We start from the raw sequence: 14,007 nt of genomic DNA on the forward strand, positions 1-14,007 counted from the left end.
GGGAGGCTGAGTGATCGGGGCTCTGTGAGACAGTGTAGCCCAAGGAGGCCCAGAGTGGGTGTTCAGGGAGCGAATCCTTAGTTGGATAGCTAAGGCCACCTGCTGGAATGCCTCCGTGGCTCTGCTGTCTCGTCTGCCACGGTAGAGCCACAGAATTCACGGCCTTCTCCCGCGCAGGGCACCGGCCTTTGCTCCATGGAAGCCCACAGGGCCCCTTTCGGCTGGTGCCTGGTTGGAAATGTCAGTACCGCCTTCCTTAGGATTCCTAACACACAGTTAAGGAGACAAGCAGGCTGGCTCTGGGTATTCTGGAGGCTGCCTTGGGGGGCCAGGCTCCCGTGGGTAACGTGGGTAGCAAAAGCTCCTCACACCCATCAGGCGAGCTGCAGATGCCCAGTGGGAGCAGTGTGCAGGCCGTGGTTTCGGTTAGGAAAGGGCAGTCTGCACAGGCCGGCGCTCGGGGGAGAGACTGAGGCTTTTTCTCAGCCCCAGCCCCGCACCTGAAAGGCATTCATGGAAAAGAGCATCGCCTTCAGATACCAAGGACAAGTCAATACCGACCTCAGTGATCTGCCCCATGGCTGCCTTCATTATGCCAGTCGCTTGCAAAGGAAAAAGCACCAGCTTTGAAGTCAGACAGAGCTGGGTCCTGACTCCAGCTCTTTTTACCAGTGGTGTGATCCCGGGGAAGGTTACTTCCCCTGTCAGAACTCAGTTTCCCCATCTGTGATGGGCTTGTTATATAAGAGCCACAGAGCAGCCACGTGGTGGATATTGTTATTCAGATATCCACCATCTGCAAGGGCCAAGTGCAGGCAGCCCAACCCTACAGAGAGTGTGACTTCCTTGCTGCAAACCCCTGAGCTCCTTTGCCCCACAGTGGCTTCCAAAGGTCTGGAAGGTGGGCGGGGGGCAAAGGGCCATGCTGGCCCCCGTATAGCATCCTATATGAACCCCTGCAGGTCCTGCATCCTCAGTGACTCCTGCATGGAGTACTTGCATTGAAACTGGACACAGAGCCTTGAACGGTGTTTCTTAACAAGGGGTGAGCATCGGAATCACAGGGGAACCTACCATCAAATCCTAACTCAAAACGTCTGGGGTAGGGCCCAGCAGTCTCTGTGCTTTTACAGGCTCCTTGGGTGATTCTCAGGTGCACCCCCAGTAGAAAGCCAGTGAACGAAAGAAACGAGATTCTGCACATTTCAGACATTAACTTACTGTAAGAGAGTTTTGGGGTGTGTGTGTGTGTATGTGTGGGGGGGTGGGGTATGCGGAGGTGGGAAGAGAAGTTATAGTGATCTTTCCAGTGCCCCTGAAATCATGCCAGGTATAAGGGGACCCACAGGAGGCTGGCCTTCCCAGCAAGCACCCCTTTGCTCTTGTGCTGCTGGTTCCAAACACCTGACACATCAGAGGTGGGGTCAGCCTGGGACTGTGCGTGCCCTGCTGGAAGTTTCAGTTACTATTTGACTGCTCAGGGCTTCCTCCATGTGTGACATTCAGATCTACAGCCGCTGGAGTGAAGCCCTTCTTTTTCGCTTCTGTATTGTGTGGGAGCCGGCTGCCCACACACACTCACAGTGTGACCTCATGGGCCACTCGGGACTATGACCTTCTGTGCTCCCGTCCCGGCCAGAGTCCTGTGCTTGAAAGGAGGACTCCTTGTGCCTCCTGTCAGGTGACTGGAGGTTCTGTCCCTGGCCACAGTCTCAGTGGGCACAGAGACCTGCAAAGCGCAACTGCCCTTTACTTACTCCCTTTTCCTCTGTTCCTGCTCAGCCGCTTTGTCTGGTTCCCTTTGAGTTCCCAGCCCCTCTTCCTCTTGAGAGACGGCTGATAAGCCGAGCCTCAGGAAGCAGCAGAAGCAGCCCGGGCCGTCTCCTGGTGAGGTTACAATGCATTTCACTCAGCAAACATCACTTTGGCAAGAGGCCCCTTTGGTTGTCATGGCAACGTGGGTAGCTTGTGTCTTGGGGGTATGCTGTGCCCTCATTCTGGCTGCCCAAGTTCCCTTGCCCCAGCTTTCTTTCCCAGATCCTTTCACCACCCTGGCGCCACCTCACATTAACTATCCTTCAGTTTGGAGCAGCTTTGTCTTGACCAGCAAAACAACTACTTGGCTTTGCTATCAAAGGAATAGATCACACCATTCCTCTCCTCAACGCCCCCCAGCCTCTCAGCTCTCTCAAAGCCAACGTCCTTTCCAGGCCCTCAAGGTCCTACCTGATCTGGCCTCAGTTTCCTCACTGGCCCAGCCTTCACCCCAGAGCAGGGTCTTCACTGCATCTCTCAGGGGGTTCCTTGGTATGGGGTCAAAAAGTGTTAAAAGGACAAAAGAGAGCCACAGCTTTTCTTTTTTAACAGACTCGGAGATACAGGTGTCCATTTCTGAAACCATTAGGAAAGGAAATATTCTATTTCAAGTCCTACCGTTATCAGTTTGGTGTTGAGATACTTCCTTCAGTTTATCAGGTCTGACATTTCCCAGAGAGGACAAGGGCCAGTGAGCACGGGCTGCATTGAGGGCACCCTGGACGTGGAATCTGAACAAACAAAGCACTGGGGAGATACAAAGAGCAGAGGGACCAGCCCCTGCCCTCGAGGGGCTTCCGATGCCTAGGCCTGGGGGACCATGGGTGACGAGGACAGGCAGTTTGGCTCATTAGGGCCACTAAGATGCACCAGCATGGGGGACAGCGTAGTCTTCGGCTGGGAAGTCTATGGTATCTATGAGTGAGACACTTGCTCAGCCAGTTTACAAGTGACAGGTGATACTTGACACAAGGGACAGAGAGTAACAGGTGCCTGGCAGATAAAGAACAGAATCCTGATCCGCTTAGCGTATTTATCAATGAGTTAGATAACGACATAAAAGCAGCCAGAAGGGAAAGAATAAGGCATGCCAGCATAAGGACCTCTCAGCAGGCTAAACCCCCAATAAATGGGAAATATTGCATTTGTGATTGAAAGGATAATCACACTGAAATAGAATGCGTTTTGACAACCACTCATAAATATAGGAACGTGTGTAAACTGACCGCAAGCTTAATAGAAGACAGTGACAAACTGACATGGCCATGACAGTGACGAAGCTGCTGAAAAACAAAAACAGTGCTAGGGGGCTGCCTGGTATAAACATCTAGCTCTTTGGAACCAGAAAAATTGGGTTCAAATCCCAGCCCTACCACTTATTAGCCCTGTGACCTTGAGTTATTCACCAACCTCTCCAAGCCTCAGAATCTAACTGAAACGAGATGGTAATGCCTTTCCTGCTGAGTTATTTTGAGAATTAGCAATAAGATGAGTAGACCACCTAGCCCAGCGTCTAGTAGAACTTGGCAGAACCTGTAATATAGAAGGCCCACAGTAAATGGTCATTGTTAGTAATTCACCTCCTATAGAAATATAGATCGTAAATTTTTCAAGGCTAGGAGAACTCTTCTCTACCCTGCCCCTCTCGGGCCTATCTGGAGTATGATGTCCAGATTCAGGCTCTGTACTTCAGATGGATTAGAAAGTCACCTTGCTACTGAGCCCTTAGGTGAGAGAATTAGGCAGAGTCAGCCCGGGAATAAAGCTCCAGGCACATGTGGTATTTTGTTGTTGTTGCTGTTGCTGTTAAAGTATTTAAAGAACCATCAGATTAAGAAGAAGAACATACTGTGCTGCTCCAGAGCTCCAAAGGAGAGGTGAAAAGAAGTTAGTGAGGCAGGTCTCAGCTCCAATTAAGAGGAAACAGAGCTGCCCGCAACGAGGTATGCTCGGTGTAAAGCACTGAGCCCCACCCCCGGCAGTATGGCGGGGAGAAAGCAGATGACCATCCTCAGAAATGTTATCGAAGGTATTTCTGAATCGAGAGCCTTGCAACCAAACAAACCTGGATTTGGATCCAGGCTCCTCAAGTTAGCCACGCGGCCTTGGGCAGGTTAACCTCTTTGAACCTCCATGCCCTTATCTGTAAAATGGGAGCAATAGGGCTTCCCTGATGGCGCAGTGGTTAAGAATCCGCCTGCCAATGCAGGGGACATGGGTTTGAGCCCTGGTCCGGGAAGATCCCACATGCCGCGGAGCAACTAAGCCCGTGCGCCACAACTACTGATCCTGTGCTCTAGAGCCCACGAGCCACAACTACTGAGCCCGAGCACCAAAACTACTGAAGCCTGCACGCCTAGAGCCCGTGCTCTGCAACAAAATAAGCCACCGCAATGAGAAGCCTGCACACCACAACAAAGAGTAGCCCCCGCTCGCCGCAACTAGAGAAAGCCCGCGCGCAGCAAGGAAGACCCGACGCAGCCAATACATACATACATACATATATACATAAATAAATAACATTTATAAAAAATATAAAATAAAATAAAATAAAATGGGAGCAATAATACCTCCAATGAGTACCAGAAGGATTAAGTCTGATCATGTCCAGAAAGCACCTAGCGTGTGACAGAGTCTCCCCTCCAAAGAGTAGAAAGCGGGGCTGCATAACTCCTAAGACGCCTTCTGAGGCTGAGAAATGCAGCACAACCACCGAGAGCCTCCTGGGAAGGTAGACGGACCCCACCCACCAGGCTAGGAAAGGATGGGCTCCAGTCAAGCACACAAGCAACCAGAGCAGGCAACCCGGCAACCAGCAGTGGCGGCTGGCGTGTCTGGGGACACAGCCCTCACCTAGGACTTGCCAGGGCCCCGTGGGCAGGGCGTCTGAGCATGGTTCTCAGCCCTGGGCGCACATTGGGTTAATCGGGCTTAGAACCACTGCTTCAGAGGGAAGTCAAAAACGGGAGACATGATTTGAGGCTGGAGAATTCGGCACCTCAGCTGATGCAAAGTAAGACGTGAGCCGTTTTAGTGATGCCTTCTTGGTTTACGAAGGGCTCAGTATCAGAGGAGGGGGAAATGCTGTTTTGCATCTTCTCTGGGGACTCGAGGGGAAACGAGTGAACTCCATGGTAAAAGGATTGGTAGGATATAAGGAGGAATTCCCTTCCAGTGACAGATGTTGGACAGTGGGAGGGACAGGGGATGGAGCTTAATCATGGAACCCTCCTCTGGGGCTCTCAGCTGAGCGGAGGTTGCCACCCAGAGGAGGCGGGTAAAGCGAGCGCCCATCCAAAGGCCCCAGAAGGACTCACAGGGTCCCCCTTCACCTGGGACGCACGATGACTGTGTTGTCCGCTCTAAACGTCACACTCTCCCTTGACCTTTCTTCCTCGCTGGAGGGAACCATCAGCCTCTCCCTTCTCCAGGTATCTCAGAAAACACAGCCGTGCCCTCGACTCCAGACCCGGTGGAAGAGAAGCTGCGATCCCAACTGGAGGAAGAAAAGAGAAGGTGCCCTTTCTTTTCGCCACACACACCCTGACCCCAGCCCCTCGGGGCCACCTGGAGCTGTGGGGCAGGGCAGGGTGGCCACGCCCGTCCCAGGCCTGCAGCTACTCTGGAAGCGGGTCCTAAAATAGCTCGAGGAGGTGCCACCTTTCAGCAGGCAGTCGTGAGATGCAGGAAGCCGAGGCAGGGTGAGACTGGAGTGGGGACCAGAAGGCCCAGCCAGGCTCCAGCGCTGGGATCCCCGAATCGGGCAGGGAGAGCAGCCTCTGCAGCCCCAGCCCAGGCTGCAGCCTAGGAAGCGGCGAGTCTTGTCTGCTGCTGCCCTCTAGGGGAGCCCAGAAGTATGACCATGGAGGACCTCCTTCCCCCGACTTCTCTCCTGAGGCTCCTTATCTGCAAGGTGTCCAGAGAATAATCAGACCCTCCTGCGGCCATTTAGGGCCCCAGAATGATTTAACCTGCAGAGCGAGGAACCTCAAGCATAAACAGACATCTGGTCATTACTGATACAAGCTTCTCAGTTCATTCATTCATTTAGGCATTCAACAGAGGTTGGCTATCTCCTCTGCCATGCAGACGTTTGGGGGAAACCAAACAAGAAACCATCCTTGCTCTCGAGGTGGCGATGGTGCCACTGTAACACACACCACCCACTCCTGGGCTGGCTAGGCATGTACCCTGAGCGCACCCTGTCACACTGCCCCCACCCCCAGATGGCCTGGGTTCAAACCCTGGCTCCTCTGTTTATTAGCTCGGTGCTATAGAGCAAGTTCCTTAACCTCTCCATGCCTCAGGTTCCAAATCTGTAAAGGGGAGATGATGATAATAGCGCCTTCCTCATAGGGTTGTGAAGAGGATTAAGTGAGTTTATAGACGGCAAGGGCCTAGAGCAATGCCTGCCCTTCAGTGCCCCGTAATGGTACTTATCCTTCTTGGAGAGGGGTTAGTCATCTCACACACAGAGCCCCACGGCCCGCCGGACAGAAATACCTGGCTCTGGGCTCACATGCTGGCGCCATACTCTGGCCTGGGTGGGCAACTGTAAGGTCCCAGCCCCAGGCACCAAGGCTGCACGGCCAGGCTTCTGAGGCTCAGGCCCTGCCGCCGCCGGTCTCTTTAGAGCCCTCCCTCCCTGCCAGTGACTTTCAAGACTCCTCTCTGATTCCACCGCAGGTATAAAGCAATGTTCACGCACCTGAAGGCGCTGAAGGTGGAGATTGAGCACTTGCAGCTACTCATGGACAAAGCCAAGGTGAAGCTGCAGAAAGAGTTTGAAGCCTGGTGGGCAGAGGAGGCCACCAGCCTGCAGGTACTGGCAGCCATGCCCCTCACTGCCCCAGAGCCTGCCCTGCTGCTGGGGCCTGAGGGACGTCAGGGCAGCCAGGGGGGGGCCAGACCCCCAGCCCCATGGTGGGGGGGAGCAGAGGAAAAAGAATGGGGGCTTACACCCACAGTGCACCTGCTCTCAGCCCCTACCTCCTGAAGCGAGTGCTCGTTTTAGTAACAAGGAACGTGAGTGGTCAGGGGCTCACTGTTTCCTTGCTAGTGCCTGACGCATAGAAATGTAGGGGGTGGGAGGTGTAGCTCCCCAGGCCGATGGCTTGCCACCATTGCTTCCTGAGATGTAGGGACAACACTGATTGTCCTTTTTTTTTTTTAATTTATTTTTATTTATTTATTTTTGGCTGCCCTGGGTCTTCGTTGTTGTGTGCGGGCCTTCTCTAGTTGTGGCGAGCGGGGGTTGCTCAGCAGTTGTGGCGCAGGGGCTTAGCTGCTCTGCAGCATGTGGGATCTTCCCGGGCCGGGGCTCGAACCCGTGTCCCCTGCATTGGCAGGCAGACTCCCAACCAATGCGCCACCAGGGAAGTCCCCTGATTGTTCTTTATTACAGTCATATATATGTATGTATGTGTGTGTGTATATATATACATATATATATATATATATATATATATATATATATACGGTATAAATGTTAGAAAGTACAGAAAAACACAAGGTAAAATCACCATAATCCCACCACTTAAGGATAACCGATATTAATATGTTGGATTATATTATTTTATATTTTTATGCATATACATCCATATGCTTTTATAAAAATAGAATCACATTAGTCTTCAAGTATCACAAACGGCTTTTGTTTTTACTTAGTTGTCCAGCATGCCACCTCTTCCATGGCGTGATTCCATGACGTCATTCCAGTGCTGTCACTGTTCAAGCATATGGATTTATTCTAATATATTTAATCTCCTATTTTTTAATGTTTAGGCTGTTTGGGGGTCGTTTCACTAGAGAAGTATTTGAAGATACATTTTTGCATATTTCCTAGACAAATTCCTAGAAGTTCTCTATAATATTATGAAGGCTAAAATAACCTGTTAAGAAATGTTAGTACACACCCCCAGTTCCAACTGTCCTCATGTGACCCCTCAGCTGTGTATAATAAAAGAGATGACATACACATAATCCTACCACTTATGTGGCTGGCAGAACCCTTAGAGATTCTCTAACAGGCTGATGTGTCATTTTAAGGACAAGAAACTAAGAGCCAGAGAAGATAGTGTCCCAAGGACACAACCAAGCAGTAACCCATACGTTACCGAGTGGCCTCATGACCAGACAATGGAGAAACATATTTGGATAAAATTAAATACACAAGATGACAAATAAAACCAATAAGATGGAAATACAGTGATCACAATATTTTAGCAGCAAAGTTATGGTATAGTAATATGTATACCATTTTACAGATGCATTAATTAATAAGATCTGGGGGGCTCAATATTTACCACAATTTCAAAGTAGTGATGAACACAATATTTCAAGATTTCTGCAACAACTGTAATGTGATCTGAAAATATCTGTAATTTCTACTGGTGACGGAGTCACTGGTACCACCCATTCTGCTGTGGTTTGTTGTCTACATTTAATTGTCGAAAGAAATGTTAAATTTCAGGTAGAAGTTAGGAAGAGTAAAGATGTCATTGGTTCCCAGTCACGTTCACAGTGTCCCTGCTCTCCAGTTAAGAAGCCTCCCTCGTGAGGTCATCAGTGGGTGAGACCGTCAGCCACTGCCGGTGCCCATGGGCATCCGGCCACTGGACAGTCATGGGGGTTATCCCATCATCCCGTGTGACCCAGGAAGAGTCCAGTCGACGCTGATGGATTCAGACCGTTTATTACTCGCGTCGACAGTGAAAGCCAGGGTAGCCAAGGTGTCAGCTCCCTGTGCCCTCCACCCCACAGGATGACATTGAAACAGAAGGGACCAGGTGACCACAGCAGGGATGATGGGGCGCCCTGTAGCTGAGGAGCCAATTCCATGCAGCCACTAAGCCATTTTATAGCCGGCGGATGTACCCTGAGTGGGGCAGGCAAAAAGCCTTAACCCTCATTAGAACATAGGAGGTGATGAGAAACTGCCCCATGACGGCCTCTGAGCGAGATGGGGAGGCAAGTGGGAAATGGCCTGGCAGCAGCTGCTCACAAGCCTCCCGTGCTCTCGTGTTCTGGGAGAAGCGCGGGGCATTCTGCTAAGACTCAGATCAGCTGGGGCTTAATCGCTGTTCAGGAGACCTGTGTGGAGACACGCAAGGTTTCCAGGACCCTGCTGGAGCTGCCCCCACATGCATGATGCATGACGAACGCATCGCTCCTGACTCTGCCCGCATCTCTTTGGGACGAGGGAAAGCAAAGCCAGAAAGGACTTCTGGAGAACTGTCAGATCACATTTTAAACACTTTTTCTTAACTTTAAAAAGTAATACAGGCTCAATTTGGAGAGCTTTAGAAAACACAGAAAAGCACAAAGAATACATCAAACATTACCCATTATCCTGCCATCCAAAGAGAATGTTTTGATGCCCATCATTAAGGTCATGACTACATCTAGATTTATTTTTTTCCCACACATGTACATACCAACTTTTCTAGCTGGCTTTTTCCCTTTAAGAAATAACATCTAAGACATTTTCCCCATGTCATTAGATTCATGCTTACACTGTGAAACTTTCTCTTGGACCAACAGGTAAACTCCCCAGCAGTGAATTCATTGAATCACATGAAACCCTTTCCCCAGACGCCAGAATCCCAGCACGAAAGGTCCCAGCTTCTCTCTAACAAAAGGTAAGGGGAGAACCCTGTGACAGGGTTGGGATGCCCAGAAAAGATGCCCTACCTCTCCTCAACCCAGTCTTGATGCTCTAAGTGTAGGCTGCATGATCCGGGAAGATGAGTGACTTTCACTGTTAAGTTAGTTGAAAATACTCAGGCCAGTGCCTCTCAGGCTTTATTGGAGTACCGCGCCCCCTCCCCCCACCGGCCCCTTCCCTCCAGCTCTGACAGCCAGTGGACCTACTGCCCCAGTGACAAGAGAAGCAGTTTAACCAAACTGTGCAAGCCCTGGTCCTGCCGCTGGGTAGGAAGAAGCGGTTGGCAGTAGTGGGAGGGGAGAGGGAGGGGGGAACTGTGGAGGGGATGTTGGGTAAGGCAGAGGGGAGTCGGCCTGCCAGGACCCAGGGACCTCTGGTTAGTGACTCTGTCCTAGCACAGACTCAGGAGAGACGTGGGCAGCCTCCCGTGAAGACGCCCAGAGCCAGTGTCCCTGAGTGATGGCATGAGCCAGCACAGACTCTACTTCCCACACACACACCTTCTGAAGGCACGTTACTTCTCATGCCACCCACGTTATTGTCTCTTTCCAGCCGCACAGCGCGGGCGGTAGAGCCAGTGACACCTGCCTCATCCATCCTCCATCCCTGAGACAGGCCCGCTGTCCGCACGGCAGAGACCAGGCCAGCATGAGTGGGGCCTCGGCCTCGACTGCCAAGGAACGCTCCTTGCCTGGGTCTCAGCAGGAGCTGAGTTCTCACGTTGGAAATGTGAAATAGAGCTTTTTAAAAAGGGGCTGGGGAGGGGGTTGCCAGATGGCGTCCCTGATCCGATGGTGTGATGAGAATGGCAATGACCTCTGTGGTCTTCTTTTCAAAAACCCATAACCCTGGTTGAGTCATGAGGAAAATGTCAGACAAGTCCCAGTCGAGGGGCATTCTACAGAATACCTGACCAGTACTCCTCAAAACTGTCAAGGGCAAGAAAATTCTGAGAAACTGTCACAGACAAGAGGAGCCTAAAGAGATATGATGGCCAAATGTAATGTGCTATCCTGGATGGGAACTAGATCAGAAAAACTAAGAAAATCCAAATAACGAACAGACGGTAGTTAATAATAATGTATCCGTATTGGTTCCTTAGTTGTGACAAATGTACCACACTCATATAAGATTATATAATGAGGGAAACCGGGTATGGGGTATACGGGAACTCTCTGTACTATCTTTGCAACTTTTCTCTAAATCTGATACTATTCTTAAAACAGCCAACCAGAGAGCTGTCCACCACCTGGCTGACATTTTCCCTGGACCTCTTCACATCCCCCGACCTGGACCTCAGGGTCAGCACTTCGGCTTGTATTCTAGCTTTAGGAGACATCTCCTATGTGAGCCCCTAAGCCCCAGGTTAACAGCCGGCAAGGTGTGTTCTGTTTGGCTACGCTGGTGTTTTAAAAGGTAGTGTAGATCCACAAAAGAAAAAATTGATAAGTTTGACTATATTAATATGGAAAATGCTGCTCTGTGAAAGACACTGTTGAGAGAATGAAAAGATAAACCACAGACTGGGAGAAAATATTTGAAAAACATATATAAATGGGCAAAAGATCCGAACAGCCACCTGACCAAAGAAGATATACAGGTGGCAAATAAGTGTATGACAGGATGCTCCATATCATATGTCATTGCAGAAATACAAGTTAAAGCAACAATGAGACACCATTCCACACCTATGAGAATGGCTAAAATAAAATAAAACTGATACCACCAAATGCTGGTGAGAATGTGGAGCAACAGGAACTCTCATTCACTGCTGGTGGGAAGGCAAAATGGCACAGCCTCTTGGGAAAACAGTTTGGTGGTTTCTTACTCAACTAAACATACCCTTACCATACGATTCATCAATCATGCTCCTTTGTGTTTACCGAAATGAGTTGAAAACTTACATCCACGCTTACATATGGTTGTTTATAGCTTTATTCGTAATTGCCTAAAACTGGAAGCAACCAAGATGTCCTTCAAAAGGTGAATGGAAAAACGAAACAAACGGTACATCCATATTTAATGATAAAAAGAAATGAGCTATTGAGCCGTGAAAATACGTGGAGGAAACTTAAATGCATATCACTAAGTGATGAAGCCAGTCTGAAAAGGCTACATACTGTATGATTCCAGCTATGACATTCTGGAAAGGGCAAATCTATGCACACAGGTAGAAAGATCAGTGGTTGCCGGGAGAGAGGGCAGGAGTGGAAAGGATGAATAGGGAGAACACAGGGGATTTTTAAGGCAGTGAAACTATGCTGTAGGATACTGTAATGATGCAGATACAATAGTAAGCATTTGTCAAAATCCATAGAATCGTACAACAGAAAGAGTGAACCCCGACGTAAGCTGGGGACATCAGTTAATAATGATGGTTCGTCAGTTTTAACAAGCGTACACCACTAATGCAAGATGTTAGTAACAGGGGAAAATACAAGCCGGGAGAGAGGATACATGCGAATTCTCTGTACTATTTGCTTAATATTCTGTAAACCTAAAACTTTTGTAAAAAAATAGTCCATTCATTTTTTTAAAAAAATTAAGGGCAGTGTAAGTAGGCAGCTGCACTTCTCCGTGGCAGTACAGAGCTTGGCATTAATGTCCCACACGGACCCTCTCTGTGCCTTCCCTTGGGTGCCTGCTCATCTCTGGGATACTTGAGTTTCCAACCCCTAATACCTTCCTGCTGCCCCACACTGGGCCCCCTCCCTGACACCCCAGGACTCCACAGAGCATGTTTGGAAAACACTAGTCCAGCCAGCGCAGAGCTTCCCCCAGTCATTGCTCTGGCTCCGATCCGAGCCTCTCGAGTGTTCGCCACACGAGAATAAGCCCTCCTCCCCAGTGTGAGGCTTCTCAGAACCCCTGACTATTTCTCCAGCTTCTTTTCTGACCTCTTCCAAGAAGCTCCTACTGGTAGGAGTATCCTGCCCAGCAAATAGGAAACTCCAGCTCTAATTTTTCTTTTGCTTCAAGACAATGAAGTGTGTGTGTGTGTGTGTGTGTGTGTGTGTGTTGGGAAAGGCCCGGTGAAACTACTCCAGGGCTATAAGGTAGACATTGACCGTGCCTGCCAAGTGAAGCTCAGAACCTTGAATTTCAAAGGCGCGTATCAGGTTACCTACAGGAGCTTCTCCCAAAATCATGCTCCCTGAGCTCTACCCCCAGCGCTTTTGATGATGCTGGAAGGAGGGTCTTTGGGGAGTGGACTCTCAGGCAGGCTTGGGGCACTGTTCAGCCTCTGTCATCTGTGGTGGCAGCCGGTGCTCTGGTGGGATCTCTAACCTGCGGCAGAGATAACCAAGGGTCCTGAAATGTGTCTGTTAAGACACCTCGGCTATGAGCGGTCGGCACCCCTAAATTCCTTCCCACAGAGTAGTTCAGATACCATTCATTGTGAGCGGAAAGGTTACAGTGGACAGGTGAGAGGAAAAGGGTCCTGCTAGAGACTGGCAAGGGCAAGGTCTCGGGCTCCTCCTCTGATGAAGAAGTCACCTGCCACTGCTTTAAAAAGCTGGCAGAGAAGAGCTCACAGAGCTCTACCAGGGGGGAGGCAGGGAGGAGACCCTGTCCCCGGTCATCGTGGCTTCACAGACATTCTCTGTGAACAGCCAACTGTGGAGGATTAGTTGTTGGCGTCCTTAAATTCTCCAAGGAGACTTCTCCAAGGCTCTCCTCTCTTACGGTAATCACATCTCCTGTCATTTACCGAGGGCTCTAAGGGCCAGGCACTGAACACGTGTGTGACGTATGTGCTATCATTGCGCCCATTTTACAGATGCGAACACTCTGGCTCCGAGAGATCAATTAACTTGCTAGGGTCACCCAGCTAATAAGGGGTGAGACCAGGATTGGAACCCAGGCCTGTCAGCATCTGGCCACCCCTCTCTCCTCACTCCTCACATCAGTTTCCTTTAACCTTAATGACCATGACCATCCTTTAGTGACACGTGCGTATCCTGTTGTTTAGTAGAAGGTGACATTTTCCCACTCATATTCTGCACTATTTCGTACAGATGTGTTTTCCTCATATTCCTCCAAGTGCCAGGTCCTCCTGCTTGGGGTCCCCACTCTTTCCATGTGTCCACGATCTGATTTTCCCAAGAGACCAAGATTTTCAAAGAGCAAAATTATGGCTCCTTAGAAGGCCAACCTCTGACTGGAAAACCAGAGCTCCCTTGGATTGGGAACTCCAATCCAAGGATGGGATGATTGGCCCCATCATTTCAGTTGAGAAACCCTGAAATCAATCCCATCTCACTAATGAGAAAACTGAGGCCCAGGAAGGGAACATCATGCTCTGAACTCTGTGGTTAACAGTGGGACGAGCTGCAGCTTCAGCCTGAACTCCAGCCTCCATGTTGAGCCACGGTTTTTCCTTCCTTCCTTGCCCCCCGGCCCCCCATGCTCCGCTGCCTCCCCCTCTCTCCCCCTCTCTCCTCCTCACTCCTTCACTCCCATCTTCCCCTCCCTTTCCCTCACTTTCTTGCTCTGCCTAACCCTTCCCACCCTACATTCTTTTT

General features: G+C 50.1%; 1 protein-coding gene across 1 annotated transcript in view; it reads left to right on the plus strand.

The window, feature by feature from the left end:
- KIF6 (kinesin family member 6) overlaps positions 1-14,007 on the plus strand; it is a 404,162-nt gene that overhangs the window by 373,159 nt on the left and 16,996 nt on the right. Inside the window, exons 17-19 of the mRNA XM_082414114.1 lie at positions 5,247-5,331; positions 6,502-6,637; positions 9,358-9,455. Of these exons, the coding sequence (XP_082270240.1) occupies positions 5,247-5,331; positions 6,502-6,637; positions 9,358-9,455 (319 nt within the window). The remainder of the gene's footprint in view (positions 1-5,246; positions 5,332-6,501; positions 6,638-9,357; positions 9,456-14,007) is intronic.

The sequence above is a fragment of the Balaenoptera physalus genome (assembly GCF_965194825.1).
Source record: "Balaenoptera physalus genome assembly, chromosome: 11".
NCBI lineage: Eukaryota > Metazoa > Chordata > Mammalia > Artiodactyla > Balaenopteridae > Balaenoptera > Balaenoptera physalus.